Below are 21,382 nucleotides of genomic sequence, written 5' to 3'. Positions count from 1 at the left end.
TGACTTAAGGTGTTGGAGTTGTCGGCAACGTGTCATGGCTGCGACTGATCTTCCAAGTATTGGGACTAGTCTAGGACCGACTGGGTGAGTGGCCTGGTGCCGAAATTCTTCCCTGGGAACCCTTGTGAGGAATTTTGATTACGTGGGGACTCCATCATCATTGCTATCTTAAGCCGTCATCGCATCGATCGGATTAATTTGTGGAAGGCTTGGTTGCATAGATACTAGGATAGTTAACTAGCTAGGTCGACCAAGTCACACATCTCGGCCGAATCCTTGGGAGCAGATCATGCCTGAACTTGCGCGTAGCTAGCTTGCTAGTCCACCGGTCAGATAACTAGATTACCGGTTAATTGGTCACATGGCGGTCAACTCACCGACCGAATTAACGACCGGATCAAAGCTAGCCTCGTAGTTCTACTACTCCACTCAAACATGCGCAATGAGTGGAAAAAGGGATCGAGCTCACCACACTCGCGAGTAGAAGACCGATCGACCCAAGGGCCGGCAACAAGTCACCAACCAAAGACCGAAACCGGGAATCGCATTCCGGCCGGTCGCACGTTTGAGCGTGATGAACGGGGGAAATGACCTCCGGAACAGCTAGAGGGCGACCGACTGGGGTTACTGATGACTGCTGCGTACTAAGTACTAATGTTCCAACTTGTCAGCTATAGTTTAGTGTACCGGTAAAAGTTAAGTATGTGAAAGGCATGTTAAAAAAAAGTATAGTGTGTGAAAGGCATGTTAACAAAAAGCAACGGTGTGGAAGCCACCAAACACTGGTTCTACTTGTACTACTTCTAGTAAACCATACTAGTAGGGGAGCGGGATCCTCTAACGTTGAGAAGCAACGTCAGGGAAAAGAAGGAAGAGAAGTCAGGGTACTGTAGCCTAATCATCCTGTTATGTACCCTAATTAATTAATTTAGGTAATTACTGTAGATGTAAAAAAATATATTTTAAATTTTAATACACCAAAAAAATTGTTATACGTAATTACTCTAAATGCATAACACTATTTTGTATTATATAGATTAATTTAAATCATTTGGACTTTGATCATAGGGTTTGATAGAAGCAAAGTTAGGGTACTGTAGCTTGCCTAACTTTGCTCCTTCAAGTTAGAGGATCCGGTCACACTAGCACAACACGGATACTGTTTGGGGAATGCGAGAGCAGGTAGGCCGGTGCATACAAGAGGTTTACGTATTGACATGCGTTAGCATTGCGTACGGTCGATCGGCAACAGCATTCAGCAGTCGTCCAAAGGATCACACTTTGAAACGAAGATTCGTTACGTTACAAAATATCAAAATAGTGGATCAATACTACTACTCCAGCCATTATATTTTTTTTCTTGGTGGTGCACCCCAACCTCTGCATCAAATCAATGGACACATCTTTTTCTTATTCTGTTATATTACGACCATTACATGCATAAACGACTAATTCGCCGGGTATCAACGTCAAGAAATAAACACAACCACCAAAACATTTAAAAGCGTTATGCGGTTTTGATTCAATAAGACGGATATTTGGGTGTACCTGCTTCGCAAACATTACATGATTGTGGAAAGCGTAGTTCAAAACCATGTTATGGTTCATGCGTAAACCATGCATGCGATGGATGTGAACATGACGGCAGTGCTTTGTAGCGGTGATTTTTTCAGCTGGTGCGGGTGCAACATCAAATGATGATTTTGTTTTTGCGAGGATTTTCGAATGCCGAGTCTTGATTTGTAGGGCGGAAAATCTAACATTTATTAGTTGTGGCTCGCCATGGGATTGCTCTAGCCATTTTTTCCTTGAAAGCATTGTTTGGAGAATACTCGAGATTTCTCCAAGGCAAAACCTTTGATCCGACTGTGATGGTTGGATCGGGCAACAACTAATACTTGTTACCATTGCAGGTGGTTGATTCATGTTCTTGTGAGTCATTGATTATTTTGACAAGTCACATTTCCTTTCTTTCTTTTCCTTAATAGTTTGGACATGCATGTGCATTCTTGATGTCTTGACTAACCCTCAACATTAAGTTGTAGCATATGTTGGTTGTATTTAGTATCATCTTGATGTTAATATTAGCTTATATTACTTTTCATGTGGCTAAACTGATGGTGGTCATGGTGCTTATATTCTCAAATTTGGCCCAGTGAGCCAAGGCCCCTCTGAAGACACGCGCGGCATTTGATGTCGAAGTTGGTCAAATTGTGGGCTATGTCGATTATGCAGAGGGAGACCAAATCCAGTTCCCTATCTAGTCTTCAAGTCCATGTGCTTGATGAGCATGATCGAGAATTGGCTTGTCCTAGTTGACTTGGCATACCCTCTTGCGGTAGCATGAGCACGGTCAAGTCATAGCAGTGTCATCAGCCATCCAACTTGAGAGATATGGTGGAAGGCGCTTTCATATCTCCTCGTGCTCACAGTTTAGGAGATGTGTAATGAGAGAAATGATCGTGTTTAGTATAACATTTTCACCGGTGCTTACAATCATCTTCGTCGATAGAGGTTTTCAATCGGTGTTTACAAGGGCCTATCTTAATTTGATGCGTAGTGATGGTCAAATTGTGGGCTATGTCAATTCTGTAGAGGGAGACCAAATCCAGTTCCCTATCTAGTCTCTTCAAGTCCATGTGCTTGATGAGCATGATCAAGAATTGGCTTGTTCTAGTTGACTTGGCATACCCGCTTGCAGTAGCATGAGCATGGTCAAGTAATAGTACTGTCGTTAGCCATCCAACTTGAGAGATATTGCGGAAGGCACTTGCATATATCTCCTCGTGCTCACAGTTTAGGAGATGTGTAATGAGAGAAATGTTCGTGTTTAGTATAACATTCCCACTGGTTCTTACCATCATGTTCGTCGACGGAGGTTTTCAATTGGAGTTTACGTGGGCCTATCTTAGTTTGGTGCCATGAGAGTAATCATTTGTTTCGTGGTATGTATTTTTCTGTAACATCTACGCTGAAGTCCGTAATTAATACGATGGTGCCAAAATTTTGCCTACGTTTTATCGCGGATATATGTTGTGGTGTAATCCTAATTTATGCCGTTTATTTGAAAACATTAGTAACACTTTGTGCCACGTTTTGTGTTCAGTTGACACAGTGCACTAGACGAAAACCGGTGGTGGCATCGACAATGCAAAGCCATAGGATTACCGTACTGTATAGTGTGTGAGAGTTTACCGAACCAACACACGTACAGCTCACGCTGGCATCTTCCTGACGTACGGCGGTACGGGTGCGTCCGTGCGTGGCCGTGGCCGTGGGGCTCAATGATCGAAGGGCGACTGTGCTCTACTCCCGGCCGGCAAACCAAACAGAAGCGGGGTGGAGAGAAAGCAGGCATTGGCGGTTTCCCCAAACACAAAACCGAAGCGCCCGCCGCGGCACCGCCACCGGCGCTTTCGGCTAATCAATGTCTCCGCCGTGCCGCCCCGGCACGGAGCGCCTGCCGCGGCAGCGCGCGATGAACAGCCGCGAGCCACGTTCGCGCGCGCAACGGCTAGTAGTTGGCCACTCGCAAGTGGCAAACGCCCATCAACCCCAAGCTAGCCCAGTGCAATCAATGGCCTCTCTCTGTCTGTCTCTGCTCCGGCGTAACGTAGGACTGCGTCGTCGTCCCGGCAGGAGCGAGCTTGCTTCTAGACTGCCATTGAAGAAGCTCCCAGCTGGGGGACCCGAGGGTCAGACCTCCATCGGCGCCTGCCCTAGCTCATTTGCTGCGAAGGTGCCACGCCATCGCATCCGGTGCCATGCCGTGTGCCCGTCTCATTACACGCCGACGCCGGTACGGCGCGCGCTGTTCAACCGTTACTAGCATCGACTGGCGAACCCAAATGGAATTTCCAACACACTGCTGGTACGTTACGTACGTACGGCGACGCTTCTTGCCTACCAGCTCTCTCCATCACTTCCTGGACTCCGTTCTATGTTATGGCGCGTAACCAAGGCCATGGTTGATTGTGACGGAACATAGCATTGCCATTGTGCTCCACTTGGCCTGCTTGTACCCCATTTTGATTCACCAAAAATACTAATTACATCTAGTTTCTGCAATAACAGCAAGATGCCTAAAGACATCAAAGATGCGCACACCCAAATAAATAAAATAAAAGAAGCGAAAGAAATTAAAAGACCCTAGCAGTGATCAAACACACTCAACAACAACACCCTAACCACCACCAAAGATAATAGTGGAAATACAAAATAGATTCTTCAAAAGCAATGTCTCTGAATTTAAAACAATATATGCACAAGCCTTGCGTCGTCCAACCAAAGGGATTTTGGTTTTCACTTTAGAGATAGTCTGAGTTTCTAAAACGATAGATGCAGATTACAGCCAGGACGTATATACACCTTATACACCTTATATCTAGGAACGGAGAGCGAGTATTGTTTTATAAGCTCAACTTTATATAGTAAATATATCTACTAGGCTTATGTCCAGGGGCAGAGCTAGCATGCAATGGAATTTACTATTCCTACTGTAAATGAAGGAATACTCTCAGGTTCACTTCGGCATCTATGTTGTTTCTAAAACCCAAGTATTGTAAAACTCCTGTATTTTCTGCCTAGGCAATAAATACTTTAGTTTTCTATACTGTAAAATTAGTTTAGTCTTGTGAAAAAGCGAATCATAAAAACCATACTTTTTGCTAAAACCAAACACATCAAAGTATTTGATACCATGGTATTTTCAGAAACCAACATATTTCTTAGAATACTTTTAAAAAACGTTGTTGCCAAACACACGTCATGAGATATTTCGAATTGACACCAATAAATTCAAGGGAAATGACACATGAACTAATTTTCTAGCTTCACCCTTATGTCCAATAGTCATATGCGTTAGATGGTCTTTTCTAGTACTACATCCGTCCCACCAAAAGTGTCTGAACTTTATCGAATTTCAGATATATCTAGACACTAACTAGTAGGTAGGTAATCCAAATTTTGATAAATTTGAGACACTTTTGTTGGGACAGCGGGAGTACATTGATTAGAGGATGTTCTCTTCTGAATTCCAAGCCGTTCATAGAAAGAATGAAATAGTGTATGGTACAATATATTATTGTCTTTCATTGCTGTCTATTGCTACTAATTTTCGTGTGGAAATATGATTAATAAAGCTAACGAAGATAAGGCGTTACAAACTCTGAAGATATATATAACTGTATTATATATTATCTGAAAAAACTATCTCTTATGTATTTTCTTTAATATATAATCTTTTATCTGAGAGAAGGAAAATATCGAAATATTTTGTTCATTTATGTCTTCCACATCACTACATCATCCATCATCTTATGTGATGTTTTTCTGCAGATATAGCACTAATAAAGCTAAAGAAGATAAGGCGTTACAAACTCTGAAGATATATATAACTGTATTATATATTATCTGAAAAGACTATCTCTTATGTATTTTCTTTAATGTATAATATTTTATCTAAGAGAAGGAAAATATCGCAATATTTTATTCATTTTTGTCTTCATCATCACTACATCATCCATCATCTTATGTGATGTTTTTGTGCAGATATAGCACTATAATGCGGTCCTGGTTAGTCAAAAACTCTTAAGGGAGAAATGAACTTATTTTCACTCGGTGGAAATAGTAGAAACTGAAAAAGACAGGAGTGAGCATTTGGTGCACATGAGCGCCAATGCTCTCTGTTTTTTAAATATTAAAAAAATTATGTATCTATGTTTCAAAAAATCATCATATTTATTCCATGAATACATATATATGTTCTGAATACTCGTGAGAAATTTCGGTAAAAGTTGCATTGTATTTTGAGCTACAGGAAAAAACAAATTTATGTCTACGTATAGGGACGTATATTTGAGAAATTTGTCTTTTTTGTATAGCTCAAAATATAACATATTTTTCTCCAAAATTTCTACTGTATCTTCGAAATGTTTATATGTATGTAGGTATTTAATTTAATTTTTTCTGGAATTCAAATAATATGATTTTATAGCACGTGAAGCACTCGTGCTCATGTGCTAAAGATACTTTTCGAAAAGACAGTCACTTCCTTTTTTTTTTTGACAATCAATACCACATATATTCATAATAACAAATAGTACATGGTAGAGATACACGAGCTGTCTCCAGCGATACTTTTCGAAAAGACAGTCACTTCCTGTCCGCAGCCAGGGTCCCAAGTGGTGTCTACGTCTGCCCATGAACGACTCCTATAGGCTCCATATTTCAGTAACTGCGTTGGTTCCATATGTACTCCCTCCTGTCTATTTTATGTTGTGCATAATTTTTCATGCAAGTTAAACTATGCAAACTTAAATTAATAATATAGATAATAATATAAAGATCTACCGTGTCAAATGCATATAATATGAAAATATATTACATAACAATTCTATAATATTATTATTTTATTGTGTGTATTTATATTTTTATCAATATAGATGATTAAACTTCACAAAATTTGACTTTAACCAAAACTTTATATGCAACATATTTTGGGCAGGAGGATGTAGTATAGTTGTGTCTTTTACAGAAAAAATAGTGAGCAATACCCCACAGCCACGATGCAAGCAGATGAAAGCCGGCCACACCAGTTTGTTGGATCGCCATAAAGCTCTACTGCACTCGCATTCAGTAGCGACGTTGAAACATTGATGAGCCGATCGATCGACGATGAGAGTGGATTTATAGAACCGGGAGGCATGTGCTCCCGGACCAATTCGAGATCCCATTGGTCCAGCTGGGTCTGGTACACTCACGTATTATTTCCAGACGAGTATTGAAACGCGTGTATAATAATCAGTGGTCCCTCCCCCATGTGGCCTTTCCTTTTCTCTGTCGCTGACACAAGGCAGCGATTCAGCAAGAAACGAGTCAACCCTCGTCCACACCTGGCGTACTGCATCGGGCAAGAAGGAAGGAGAAAATCAAACGCGGAGTCTGTGCCGCTGTTACCGGCGCCACCTCGGGAGGGGGAACGGAGCAAGCTCCGGCCTCAGGATTTGAAGAAACGGCGCCGGCCAGGCATCTCCGCCTCGCTCCGACCACCTCGTCCTGCCCCGCTCCGACCATCTCCTCCGCCCCGCTGTGACGGCGCCGTTCGCCCCGCGCCGGCAGCTCTTCTACAAGCGCGAGGTTGGAGATGAGGAGGGAGGCGCTCGCATGGGTCTTCTTCGCCGACGGCGTCCTCCGCCACATTCGCCCCCTCCCAGCGAGCCCCAGACGTGTGTAGGAGCACGCTGCTGGAATAGAGCTCGTCGTTGGTGTTGGTGGCGTTCCGGAGCTCGTCGTACTCGAAGGCACGCGGCGCAGTCGTCATCGTCGCGGTCGTGATCGCCGGAGCCTAGGAGCCCCGGCGCCTTCTGCGGGAGCTACGCCTCTTGATCCACTCCAGGCAGCCCAACCTTTCTTGGCGCCCAGAGCAGGCTAGCACGCTGCCGTAACAGAGTCTCGTCTGGTTCGCGTCGGCAGCCGCACGAACACAACGTGCGACACGAACTCGTCCGGGATCTTGCTGCACAGGCTGCACCGCACGGTCGCCGGGGTTGGAGGAGAAATACAGGAAGACGGCGCAGACCAGAGCGGCGTTGCGATGGGGAAATTCTTTCCCGGCGAGTTCTCTGCAGTCACACGTGATAGCATTGATTGCGGGTCCACTCCGTTTGTATTCTCGTTTGTATTTGGAGTTACATGAAAAAGATCTGTTTCTCTCGTAGGCCCCGCAATCTACAGCTGGACCAATAGAAAGCTGATTTCTGGCCGGTGCAGGTGCCGCCCGGTTCAACCAAGACTTTTCCTCGATCGACGGTTTATTGTATTTGAAGCATGCCCGTAGGTAGCGTTCCTTGGCTCTAGGTTTCAACCGTACGATCATGCACCCCTTTCTTGCTGTCTCAACTGTCCGATTTCGGAATTGAATGGCAGAAATAAAGTGCCGACAAATTTAGCGCCCCTCTGTGAATTTTTGATTAAATGATACTATGGATGGTTTGAGAGTATTATTACCCGCTGAGCTTGTACGTACTGCAGTAGTTCGTTCCATATTAATTTCGGGTTATGGTAGCTTCATCGTCAGTACTACAAGTTACTGGTTGAGCTCCTTCCAAAGCTCCAAGGTTGGATGGATGGGTGTAGATAGTTACTCCAGTTCAAGACAGCAAAGTTCAACCCCATGTTTTTGGCAAAGCGAGTTCAACTTTTGACTGCAGTTACTGAATGATAAGGATAAACTTATGTTTTCCCGGAAGCACGCTCATCTGATGGGACTGATCAAAAGGAAAATCTGTTGGGCAGGGCTAAATGTTTGCCATCTCCGTGTAAATAAAAGCTAGAAAACACGTGGTTAAAATTATTTAGCTTTCATTCACAAATGTAGATATAATATCATTATATTGTAGCGCAGTTGTAGCGGTTACCTATGTTTTAATTGACTGAGAAAAGTGTAGTTCAAAGAAAGCGCACTTCTCTGACAGAAAAAATGTGCTTGCACTTTTTCAGAAAAGTGCAACTGGTAATTTCGTTTTTTAACCCTAGACGGACATGGGCAAAATCTTACTACCTCCTCGTAGGGCTTGCACGTATTCCTAAATCATCAATTTGACTAACGTAATATTAATTATACAACACAAAAATTATACCATTAGAAAGTAGAACACTAGACGGACATGGGCAAGTTGGCTAGAGAAAACTCCCCCTCGCCCCCCCGCGTCGCCCTCCTCTGGCGACCAGGGGGGAACCCTAGCGCCGCCGCCTCTAGTTCCCCTCCCCTTCCCTCTCTTGCCTCGCCGCCGCCGGAGGGGCCCCCGGCAAAGCCGCGCGCGCCCTAAGGAAGGTGGCGGCGGGGCGCTTCTTCCCCTCCCGCATCCTCCAGCGAGAAGGAGCTCGCTCGGCGGCGGGTGAGGCGGTGTGCTGCGGGCGCGGCGGCGTTCTGCGGGCTCGGCGGCGTGATGCGGGCGTGGCGGAGTGCGGCGGGCGCGGCGGTGTGCTGAGGGCGCAGCTGCGGCGGTCGGGCGCGGCCGAGCCGGATCTGGGCCGGCCGGGCCGGCTCGGGGCGCGGGCGGTCGGAGCCTCGCGACGGCGCTGCGGCGCGTCGACGGCCGGGCCCGGTGGCTCTGGCGGCGCGGGATGCCGGGCGCCGGCCCCGGGCTTCGACGGCGGTGGTGGCAGGATGGGTGTGGTGCGGCGGGGGCCGCACGCCCGGACGTGCCGGGGTGGCGAGGGCTTCGGAGGAGCTCCTGCGGCGGCTCGCTGCAGGCTTCCGACGGCGCTCGGGTGTCGGCGGGCTGGTGCGGCCAGGGCCGATCTAGACCCGGAGGGGGCTGATCTGGTCCTACTCGGACTTTCGGGCTCGCCGGCGCAGGCATGCCGTGGCGGCGGCCCCTGGGCGGTGGTGGTGGGTTTGAGGTGGCCGGCTTCGCCTCGGCACGGAGGTTGTGCGGAGGACGGCGGATCTCGGGGTGTCTCAGCGCGGTGGTCGCGTGGAGGCTGCTCCCAGCTCCGTCGGTGTCCCGGTGGCCGTGGTGGACCACTGCGTGTGGCAGGCTACCATTGCTGGCACCTGCTGGCCCATGGCAGAGGTGTGCCATGGTGCATGGACGGCGGCGCGGCGGCGCGGCTCTTGGTGGACCGGGCGTTTTTCGCAACGTCTTGGGGACGGCGGGAGGTTGGCGTGAGGTGTTGGCCTACCGTGCGTGGAGGCCGGAGCGGCGGCTCCGGGATCTTGGTGTGTTGATGATATGCCTCTGGCTGTGTGGGCGGCAGGGTATGTCTCCGTGGCGTGGGCGGCGCCCCTGTTGTGGTGGTTGGTGCTCGTCCGGGGTTTGGACTGTCTTTGACAGTGGCGGGGTTGTGGGTCTCCGGACGAAAGTCTTGCCCGACTTGGTCGGTGCCGGCAACGGCGACGCTCGAGGGCGTCGTTTTCCTCCTTGGAGGCGTTGCCGTGGAGTCCTCACACACCTCCGCCCATCATTCCGGGGTGAAAACCCAAATCCTGCTGCGCTGGATTGAATGACGGCGGCGTCTTTGGACGTCGTCACCTCCTTGGAGGCGTCATTTTTCGGAATGTTTGGGAGCCACCCCCGGCAATGCCTTGGCTACTGCTTGGGTCGACGTTTTCGTGTTCCGTCGGTGCGCGAGTGCCGCTGGCTTGCCTTGCGGCCTGCCTCACCCCTCGAAGCTTGAAAGGCCTAGCCGTCTCTTTCGGCTCTGACTTCCTTTCCAAGGACGTGGACCGGGCAGTCGTGGCGCTCGCTGTTGCCGTCGTGCTGGTGCCGTTCGGCGGCGCTCCAGACCTGGTTTATCCAGGTCGTGTGGCTAGGTGTGCGGGTTTTCGCCAGTTCTCCCAGAAAAACTGTGCCGTGTTTTGCTTTTCTATTGTCTGGTTTTCTTTTAAACCGGACACGGTGTTGTGTTTGTATCGATTTTCGGCCAGTTTTCCTTATAAACTGGCCAAATTTCGCTCTTCTTAATGAAAAGGCAGAGCTCCTGCCGGTTGCTCCAAAAAAAAATATCTTACATTATCATGGTCAAACTTATAACCTAGGGATATGTGCAAGCTCTATGAATCGGGACGGAGGAAGTATATTTTATAAAGCATGTATAATAGTGCCAATAAAAACGACAACCTGGTGTATTTTGGAATGGAGAAAGAGTTGTGTAAACGACTACAATAGTTACTGTAAGAAAACCCCTGGATTTACACGAAGATTACTCATACATTTGGGTGTAGGCATGTGTCTTTTTTTCCTAAGGATGTGTCGCACGAGACATATCAACCACGTAGAAGGAGAGGCTAACATCCTATAGAGAATCGGATACAACACATGTGTCGCAACGAACACAAGACCACACTTACAACGCCAACCAAAAAGCTACCGCCCTCTAGATACACCTACAACCAAGTCAACAACAAGGACTTGCCTTGTCCGCCGAGAGACATAAGGTCGTTTCGACGGCCACCTCCACAGAAGGAGCACTTCCTCATGACTTTCCTAGCCAACATATGTTCCACCCTTTGCGTCTAGAAGTGTCGACGAGTGAATTGCAGGGTTTGGCTGGACTCGACAAAGGCTCAATTTTTGGAAGCACTGATCATGGCATGAATTGCGTCCCAAAGGCTTCTGGTTTGTGCAGCAGTGAACACCAAAGTGACATATCTTTGGAAATCGTGTGTTCACAAAGTCATGTCCCCCGAAAGCGATGTTTCCAACAAAGTAGCAACACCGAGTATTCCACTATCGTCGATCTAGGTTTTCACCCAGAGACAACTTTGCCCGGCGACGCCCTCCAACGATAGCGAGAGGTGGAGGGCCCTCCGCGGTTGCGCCTACGTTTTGGTCCCGTGACGCTCGCGCGTGCGACCACGGGAGGGGAAACCATCTCTCGAATTTTTCTTGATCACAGTTCTTGAATAGTTATTGGATATTATCCATCGCCCTTTTTTTTTCATTTTTTTCTAGTAAAAAAGTAGCGATATCGAGGATGACGCCATCGCCAATGTAGGTTTTCACACTGAGACAACTTTGCCCGGCGACTCCTGATACGTCTCCAACGTATCTATAATTTCTTATGTTCCATGCTACTTTTATGATGATACACACATATTTTATATACACTTTATGTCATTTTTATGCATTTTTCTGAACTAACCTATTGACAAGATGTCGAAGTGCCAGTTCCTGTTTTCTGCTGTTTTTGGTTTTAGAAATCCTAGTAAGGAAATATTCTCGGAATTGGACGAAATCAAGACCCACGATCTTATAATTCCACGAAGCTTCCAGAACACCAAAGAGGGGCTAGAGGGGAGGCCCAGGGGCCCCACACAAGGTGGCGGCGCGGCCAGAGGGGGGGCGCCCACTGGTGTGTGGAGCCCCCAGACCCCTTTCGACTCCGTCTCTTCGCCCATATAAGTCTTCGTGACCTAAATCTTCGACACGGATTGACGAAACTCCAGAAAACCTTCCAGAGCCACCGCCATCGCGAAACTCCAATTCAGGGGACAGAAGTCTCTGTTCCGGCACCCTGCCGGGACGGGGAAGTGCCCCCGGAAGGCATGTCCATCGACACCACCGCCATCTTCATCGCCGCTGCTGTCTCCCATGATGAGGAGGGAGTAGTTCTCCCCCGAGGCTAGGGGCTGTACCGGTAGCTATGTGGTTAATCTCTCTCTCCCATGTACTTCAATACAATGATCTCATGAGCTGCCTTACATGATTGAGGTCCATATGATGAGCTTTGTAATCTAGATGTCGTTATGCTATTCAAGTGGATTTTACTTATGTGATCTCCGGAGACTCCTTTTTCCACGTGTGTAAAGGTGACAGTGTGTGCACCGTGTGGGTCTCTTAGGCTATATTTCACGGAATACTTATTCACTGAGTTATGATTTGAGTTGGATGTCTCTATGAAATTGTGGTGTGTTAGTACCTCCTATGAATGCTCACAGTGACATCGTGGGGTGTTTATTAGTACTTGGGAATACATCTTTAAGGTTTGCCTACATGATGAATTAGTGTTCGTTATCTTGCCAGAGAGTAATTCAGAACAGCATAGTGAAGTGCTTATTTATATTCCTTTATGATTGCAATGTTGAGAGCATCCACTAGTGAAAGTATGATCCCTAGGCCTTGTTTCTAAGCATTGAAACACAGTTTCCAACAAGTTCTGTTACATGTTTGCTTGCTGCAATCTTTTATTCAGATTGTTATTACCGCTCATATACATCCATATTACTTGTATTTCACTATCTCTTCGCCGAACTAGTGCACCTATACATCTGACAAGTGTATTAGGTGTGTTGGGGACACAAGAGACTTCTTGTATCGTGATTGCAGGGTTGCTTGAGAGGGATATCTTTGACCTCTTCCTCTCTGAGTTCGATAAACCTTGGGTGATTCACTTAATGGAAACATGTTGCTGTTCTACAAACCTCTGCTCTTGGAGGCCCGACACTGTCTACAGGAATAGAAGCGTGCGTAGACATCAAGTTATTTTCTGGCGCCGTTGCCGGGGAGGAAAGGTAAAAGGCACTCACACTGCGGTCCCAGGTAACTGTTATTTTTCTGGCGCCGTTGTGAGTGCTCGAAGCTATTTCCTTTAGATCCTGCAATTGCATCTTTTTGTTTCTTGTTTTTATTTTTCACTAGCTAGGCATAATAGAAAGTAACAGTGAGCTTTTTAAGCTATTTTCTGAGTTAAGACATGGATTGTTTGATGCGAAAATTAAAAAACCTATGGAACCTTATTTGCATGCTAGTAGCAATGATATTAGTATGAACGCTTTGAACACCATTGTTGCTAATGATATAGAAAGTTCTAAGCTTGGGGAAGCTGGTTTTGATGAGCATGATATTTTTAGTCCCCCAAGCATTGAGGAGAAAATTTTCTTTGATGATACTTTGCCTCCCATTTATGATGATTATAATGATAGTAGTATTTTGGTGCCACCTACTATGGAGGATAATGTTTATTATGATTATACTATGCCTCCTATATTTGATGAAGAGAATAATAATGATAGCTACTTTGTTGAATTTGCTCCCACTACAATTAATAAAAATGACTATGCTTATGTTGGGAGTAGTAATTATTTTATGCATGAGACTCATGATAAGAATGCTTTATGTGATAGTTATATTGTTGAGTTTGCTCATGATGCTACTGGATATTATTATGAGAGAGGAAAATATGGTTGTAGAAATTTTCATGTTACTAAAACACCTCTCTATATGCTGAAAATTTTGAAGTTACTTGTGTTTTATCTTCCTATGCTTGTCACTTTGTTCTTCATGAATTTGTTTATTTACAAGATTCCTTTTCATAGGAAGTGGGTTAGACTTAAATGTGTTTCGAATTTGCTTTTTGATGCTCTCTTTTGCTTCAACTCTTATTTCTTGCGAGTGCATCATTAAATTTACTGAGCCCATCTTAATGGCTATAAAGAAAGCACTTCTTGGGAGATAACCCATGTTTTTATCTTTGCTACTGTTTTGTTGTGTCTTGGAAGTTGTTACTACTGTAGCAAACCTCTCCTTATCTTTATTTTATTGCATTGTTGTGCCAAGTGAAGTCTCTAATAGAAGGTTGATACTAGATTTGGATTTCTGCGCAGAAACAGATTTCTTGCTGTCACGAATTTGGGCAGGGTTCTCTGTAGGTAACTCAGCAAAATCTGCCAATTTACGTGAGTGATCCTCAGATATGTTTTCATTAGTTTTGAGTTTTCTCATCTGAGCAAGTTTAGTGCCCCAGAAAAATTTATCTTTACGGACTGTTCTGTTTTGACAGATTCTGCCTTTTATTTCGCATTGCCTCTTTTGCTGTGTTGGATGGATTTCTTTGTTCCATTAACTTTCAGTAGCTTTGGGCAATGTCCAGAAGTGTTAAGAATGATTGCGTCACCTCTGAACATGTGAATTTTTGATTATGCACTAACTCTCTAATGAGTTTGTTTTGAGTTTGGTGTGGAGGAAGTTTTCAAGGATCAAGAGAGGAGGATGATACAATAGGATCAAGAAGAGTGAAAACTCTAAACTTGGGGATGCCCCTGTGGTTCATCCCTGCATATTTCAAGAAGACTCAAGCGTCTAAGCTTGGGGATGCCAAAGGCATCCCTTTCTTCATCAACAATTTATCAGATTTCTTCTATTGAAACTATATTTTTATTCCATCACATCTTATGTACTTACTTGGAGCGTCTGTGTACTTTTATTTTCGTTTTGTTATTCTCTGAATAAATTCATGCTTGTGTGGGAGAGAGACACGCTCCGCTGGTTCATATGAACACATGTGTTCTTAGCTTTACTTTTAATGTTCATGGCGAAGGTTGAAACTGCTTCGTTCATTGTTATATGGTTGGAAACAGAAAATGTTACATGTGGTAAATCGGTATAATGTCTTGAATAATTTGATACTTGGCAATTGTTGTGCTCAAATAGATCATGTTTAAGCTCTTGCATCATATACTTTGCACCTATTAATGAATAACTACCATAGAGCTTATTAAAATTTGGTTTGCATGATTGGTCTCTCTAGAGTCTAGATATTTTCTGGTGAGGTGTTTGAACAACAAGGAAGACAATGTAGAGTCTTATAATGCTTGCAATATGTTCTTATGTAAGTTTTGCTGTACTGGTTCATACTTGTGTTTGCTTTAAACAACCTTGCTAGCCTAAGCCTTGTATTGAGAGGGATTACTTCTCGTGCATCCAAAATCCTTGAGCCAAAAACTATGCCATTTGTGTCCACCATACCTACCTACTACATGGTATTTTCTGCCATTCCAAGTAAATTGCTTGAGTGCTACCTTTAAAATTTCCATCCTTTGTCTTTGCAATATATAGCTCATGGGAAAAATAGCTTAAAAACTATTGTGGTATTGAATATGTACTTATGTATCTTATTTCTTAATAAGTTGCTTGTTGAGCGGTAACCATGTTTCTGGGGACGCCATCAACTATTACACTTTGTTGAATATCATGTGAGTTGCTATGCATGTTCGTCTTGTCTGAAGTAAGGGTGATTTATCATGAGTTGAATGGTTTGAGCATGCATATTGTTAGAGAAGAACATTGGGCCGCTAACTAAAGCCATGATCCATGGTGGAAGTTTCAGTTTGGACAACAATCCTCAATCTCTTATGAGAATATTATCTGTTGTTGAATGCTTATGCATTAAAGAGGAGTCCATTATCTGTTGTCTATGTTGTCCCGGTATGGATGTCTAAGCTGAGAATAATCAAAAGCGAGAAATCCAATGCGAGCTTTCTCCTTAGAAATTTATACAGGCGGCATAGAGGTACCCCTTTGTGACACTTGGTTAAAACATATGTTATGCAATGATAATCCATGAAAATCCAAGCTAATTAGGACAAGGTGCGGGCACTATTGGTAATCTATACATGAGGCTTGCAACTTATAAGATGTCTTATACATAACACATATGCTTTATTACTACCGTTGACAAAATTGTTTCTTGTTTTCAAAATAAAAGCTCTAGCACAAATATAGCAATCCATGCTTCCCTCTGCGAAGGGCCATTCTTTTACTTTTATGTTAAGTCAGTTTACCCATTTCCTTCCACCTTAGAAGCAAACACTTGTGTCAACTGCGTGCATTGATTCTTACATGTTTACAAGTTGAAAGCAACCGCTGAAACTTATATCTTCCTTTGTGTTGCTTCAATGCCTTTACTTTAAATCTATTGCTTTATGAGTTAACTCTTATGCAAGACTCATTGATGCTTATCTTGAAAGTACTATTCATGAAAAGTCTTTGCTATATGATTCAGTTGTTTACTCATTGTCTTTACCATTGCTTTGAATCGCTGCATTCATCTCATATGCTTTACAATAGTATGAATCGCTGCATTCATCTTATAATTCCACGAAGCTTCCAGAACACCGAAGAGGGGCCAGAGGGGAGGCCCAGGGCCCCCACACAAGGTGGCGGCGCGGCCAGAGGGGGGGACGCCCCCCTGATGTGTGGAGCCCCCAGACCCCTTCCGACTCCGTCTCTTCGCCATATAAGCCTTCGTGACCTAAATCTTCGACACGGATTGTCGAAAATCCAGAAAACTTCCAGAGCCGCCGCCATCGCGAAACTCCAATTCGGGGGACAGAAGTCTCTGTTCCGGCACCCTGCCGGGACGGGGAAGTGCCACCGGAAGGCATCTCCATCGACACCACCGCCATCTTCATCGCCACTGCTGTCTCCCATGATGAGGAGGGAGTAGTTCTCCCCCGAGGCTAAGGGCTGTACCGGTAGCTATGTGGTTAATCTCTCTCTCCCATGTACTTCAATACAATGATCGACCTCATGAGCTGCCTTACATGATTGAGGTCCATATGATGAGCTTTGTAATCTAGATGTCGTTATGCTATTCAAGTGGATTTTACTTATGTGATCTCCGGAGACTCCTTGTCCCACGTGTGTCAAGGTGACAGTGTGTGCACCGTGTGGGTCTCTTAGGCTATATTTCACAGAATACTTATTCACTGAGTTATGATTTGAGTTGGATGTCTCTATGAAATTGTGGTGTGTTAGTACCTCCTATGAATGCTCACAGTGACAGCGTGGGGTGTTTATTAGTACTTGGGAATACATCTTTAAGGTTTGCCTACATGATGAATTAGTGTTCGTTATCTTGCCAGAGAGTAATTCAGAACAACATAGTGAAGTGCTTATTTATATTCCTTTATGATTGCAATGTTGAGAGTGTCCACTAGTGAAAGTATGATCCCTAGGTCTTGTTTCTAAGCATTGAAACACCGTTTCCAACAAGTTCTGTTACATGTTTGCTTGCTGCAATCTTTTATTCAGATTGTTATTACCGCTCATATACATCCATATTACTTGTATTTCACTATCTCTTCGCCGAACTAGTGCACCTATACATCTGACAAGTGTATTAGGTGTGTTGGGACACAAGAGACTTCTTGTATCGTGATTGCAGGGTTGCTTGAGAGGGATATCTTTGACCTCTTCCTCCCTAAGTTCGATAAACCTTGGTGATTCACTTAAAGGAAACTTGCTGCTGTTTTACAAACCTCTGCTCTTGGAGGCCCAACACTGTCTACAGAAATAGAAGCGTGCGTAGACATCAACTCCCTCCAGCGGCGGCTCATAGTTCTTCCATAGTAATTGGATGTTATTCAGTGGCCAGTTTTTTATTTTTTTAGTAAAAAAATCTTGCGTTTTTAGGAACCTCTCTTCAGCCCTGGACGCCTCTGTTAAAAAAAACAAGTGGAGTAAATATTGCTGATTAGCTGGTGATATCTGGATAATTACTGGTGGAGCAGCACTGCTAATAAATAAATAAATGAATTAATCGCAGAAAATACACCAACCATAAAGGGGAGGTGGGCTGGGTCAATCGAAACGGCATGGAAAGTGATAGAGACGAGCTCCCCCGTGCCGATAAATAGGCGCCCGGGTCATCAGCCAACCTCTCGCCCTTGTACTACATCTGTCTCCACTGATCACTCGCCCCCCTCTGCTGTTGTGAACTCCTCTGCCAGTCCGAGTTTCCAAGAAGAGAGAGGAAATGCCAGGAGGTGGCGAGAACGGCCAGACGAACGGAGGCCACGAGCAGAGCGCCATGGAGGAAGGGCGGAAGGATGAGTACGACCAGGGCTGCGGCTTCGCCATCTCTGTCCCGTTCGTCCAGAAGGTGAGTCGTGCGCCTTGCAATAGATAGACCAGTTGTTTTTCTCGTAGTCGCCGTGTCCCTCTCTGAAATGATAGATCTCTTTCTTTGATCTTTGAATGCCCTTAAAATCGATCTTGTAATGAAGGGATAATGCCCTAGCTGGGTGTAGGACCCGGGGTGCAAAAATGGCAAATCTCGTAGAAGAATTTGTGCCTTACCAAACTATTAGGCAGTAGCCATCCACCTAATGGTCTAGCTAACTACATGAATCGGAGGCGACAAAAGTTTTAGATCGCCATGAACAGCGACGTTCCAGTAGATAGCTGACGACGTACTGACGAAAAATGCTGTTTGTATGCAGATCCTTGCTGAGATCTTCGGCACCTACTTCCTGATCTTCGCCGGGTGCGGCGCGGTGACGGTGAACCAGAGCCGGCACGGGCAGATCACGTTCCCGGGGGTTGCCATCGTTTGGGGCCTGGCGGTGATGGTGATGGTGTACGCGCTGGGCCACATCTCCGGCGCGCACTTCAACCCCGCCGTGACCTTCGCCTTCGCCACCGTGCGCCGCTTCCCGTGGCGGCAGGTGCCGGCCTACGTGCTGGCGCAGATGCTGGGCGCGACGCTGGCCAGCGGCACGCTGCGGCTCATGTTCGGCGGGCGGCACGAGCACTTCCCGGGCACGCTCCCCGTCGGGTCGGACGTGCAGTCGCTGGTGCTGGAGTTCATCATCACCTTCTACCTCATGTTCGTCATCTCCGGCGTCGCCACCGACAACAGAGCCGTAAGCTAGCGCTGAATGCTTGCGCGTAGTTCGCCGAGGAGTTGTTAACAGACTGGATGTTGATCTTATCTGATCTGATGATTAATGTGCGTGCAGATCGGGGAGTTGGCAGGGCTGGCCGTGGGCGCAACCATCCTGCTCAACGTGCTTATCGCTGGGTAAGTAGTAATTAACGACCCCTCATCATCTCAGGCGCATAATTCCATATTATGATATTTTTGCTGTAACTGAACTAAAACCAGGACAAGAATCATAAAACGAGCAAGTAGCTGTAGGAGTATCTGTTTATAGGAAAATTAGCTGGCAGTAGAAGCAAGGCAGGGTAGTGTAACAGAAACCATTGACGTGCATCCGTCGAAAAGGAAAGCTGGATCCTGGAGATGTGGGTGTCCTTTTCTTCGGAGCGTTTTTATGGAACCATAAAGAGCGTCATGTGAGCTAGTCTTAAGTGTCCGCTGCCACGGTTGGTGTAGACCAGCGCACTGCCCATTAATATGAACATAAATACATGCATGTACTACTGACCACCCTTGTGAACACACGGCCACCCAACGGAGTTGTGCTTCTTTCTCGACTCTGAACTCTGACTTCGGACTCGTGTGTAAAAAAACTGAAAAGTATACTGAGAAGGCTAGAATATGTTTGTGACATGACTAGTGAGCTTCTTCTTCTTCCTTGGCATTGGCAGGCCCATCTCTGGAGCGTCGATGAACCCGGCGAGGACGATCGGGCCGGCGCTGGTCGGGAGCGAGTACAGGTCCATCTGGGTCTACGTGGTGGGGCCCATGGCCGGAGCCGTCGCCGGAGCATGGGCGTACAACCTCATCAGGTTCACCAACAAGCCCCTGCGCGAGATCACCAAGAGCGGCTCCTTCCTCAAGAGCATGAACAGGGCCAACTCCGTCTCCGCATAAATTAGTTAACCGTCAGTGTATCCGATCGATCAGGAACCTATATGTCTACCTACCGTACGTGACCGTCGATCCGTGCCGTCCAGGGCGCGTCGAGCGGGGGTACCTACCCTCTGCGTACTCCTCTAGTAAGTTTTCTTGCTGTAGCCAGACCTGCCTTCCAGGCTGCGAGAGTATGTATATGTGCAAAAGGTTGTGTTTTGGAACCATGTCATGTGTGGTGGAATTTTCATGGCGGGGACAGCATGCCCATATGCACTTGTTGTTCTAGAAGGCGATCGATGCGCGTAATTAGCTACGTGATCGTTGAATGCATGGATGAGCGTCTAAATTCTCGGCCACATTTTCCGCTACTACTCCTCAACGTATACATCTAAATTTTAACAAATTTAAGACACTTTTGATGGGACGACTCAACCGAACATGTTTATCGTTCCAATCCTACGGCATTAGAAACATGATTAACAACAACTTGCGAAAAAGGTTTTACAAGTTCTCCAAATTTGCAACGTTGGTGAAGAATCAATACGAAATACAACCGTGCATCGGACAGAAACGGTACGGGCTGGCAAGATACACTAGGCGATCGTGAACCTCTAAGAGCATCTCCAGTCGCGTCCCCCAAACCGTCCCCAAAGGGATTTGGGGCGCGCCGGACAGAAAAACGTTTCCAGCCGCGTCCCCCAAAGCCCTTTTTTGTCCGGCGCGCCCCTATACGGTGTCCGGCGCCCCGAGCCCGTTCCCGTCCCACAGGGGACGCTCCGGGGACGCCGGACACAACGAAAAGCGAGGCGGGGAGTGGCGGGGCCGACCCGTCAGCGGCACAATTAATTTAAACCTAACCGTCGCCTACCTCGCGACGGAAGTTATTGGCGCGCAGCGACGGTGCAGTTCCCGCAGAGGGCGCAACGACGCGTCCCGTCGCGCCTAGCTCTGCGTGCCGGCGTTAATGAGCGCCACCGCTACTCCGCCTCCCTCCGGCCTATAAAAAGGGGCGCCTCTCATCGTCCCTCTCACACACAAGCCCTAGCGCCTCTCTCCCAAACCCTAGCCGCCACCATCTCTCAACAAGACTCGACGCTATGTCTGGTAGAGGCGGAGGCCGACCTCGCGGCCGCGGCCGTGGTCGTGGTCGTGGTCGTGGCCGCGGCATAGCTGAACGCTCGCCGTCGCCTCCCACGCCGTCGTCTTCATCGTCGGAGATGGACGTGGAGCCAGACGTCCTGTTCGAGTTCGTCCACGTCCTCAAGGGCGACCCGCGCGGCATCCAGAGGCTGCCGGACTCCTTCGCCGAGTACGTCGGTGGCGTACGCCCGCGCACGATGCATCTGCGGGAGCATTCGTGCGGCTACTGCCGGTGGATTGTCAAGGCGATCTACGACGCGCGCGACAAGATGTACCTCAACATCGGCTGGGAGAAGTTCGCGCGCCACCACAGCCTCGAAGCCGGCTTCATCCTCGTGTTCTCCTACTTCGGCAACAGGGACATGAGCGTCAAGGTCTTCGACGAGAGGCGCTGCCTCCGGGACTACCACGTCGA

At 46.6% G+C, this 21,382-nt stretch overlaps 1 protein-coding gene across 1 annotated transcript; it reads left to right on the top strand.

Moving 5' to 3' along the window:
* The first annotated feature begins 17,929 nt into the window (after nucleotides 1–17,929).
* On the top strand, nucleotides 17,930–20,051 carry LOC127320778 (aquaporin NIP1-1). The gene is made up of 4 exons (XM_051349847.1): nucleotides 17,930–18,168; nucleotides 18,509–18,931; nucleotides 19,028–19,089; nucleotides 19,620–20,051. The coding sequence occupies exons 1-4, from the start codon at nucleotides 18,043–18,045 to the stop codon at nucleotides 19,843–19,845; spliced, it is 837 nt and encodes a 278-aa protein (XP_051205807.1). The 5' UTR covers nucleotides 17,930–18,042; the 3' UTR covers nucleotides 19,846–20,051.
* Nucleotides 20,052–21,382: the final 1,331 nt, after the last annotated feature.

This window comes from Lolium perenne, chromosome 6, assembly GCF_019359855.2.
Source record: "Lolium perenne isolate Kyuss_39 chromosome 6, Kyuss_2.0, whole genome shotgun sequence".
In the NCBI taxonomy this organism is placed as follows: Eukaryota; Viridiplantae; Streptophyta; class Magnoliopsida; order Poales; family Poaceae; genus Lolium; species Lolium perenne.
Note: the sequence above shows the minus strand (reverse complement) of the source record. Positions and strands in the feature narration are given on the sequence as shown.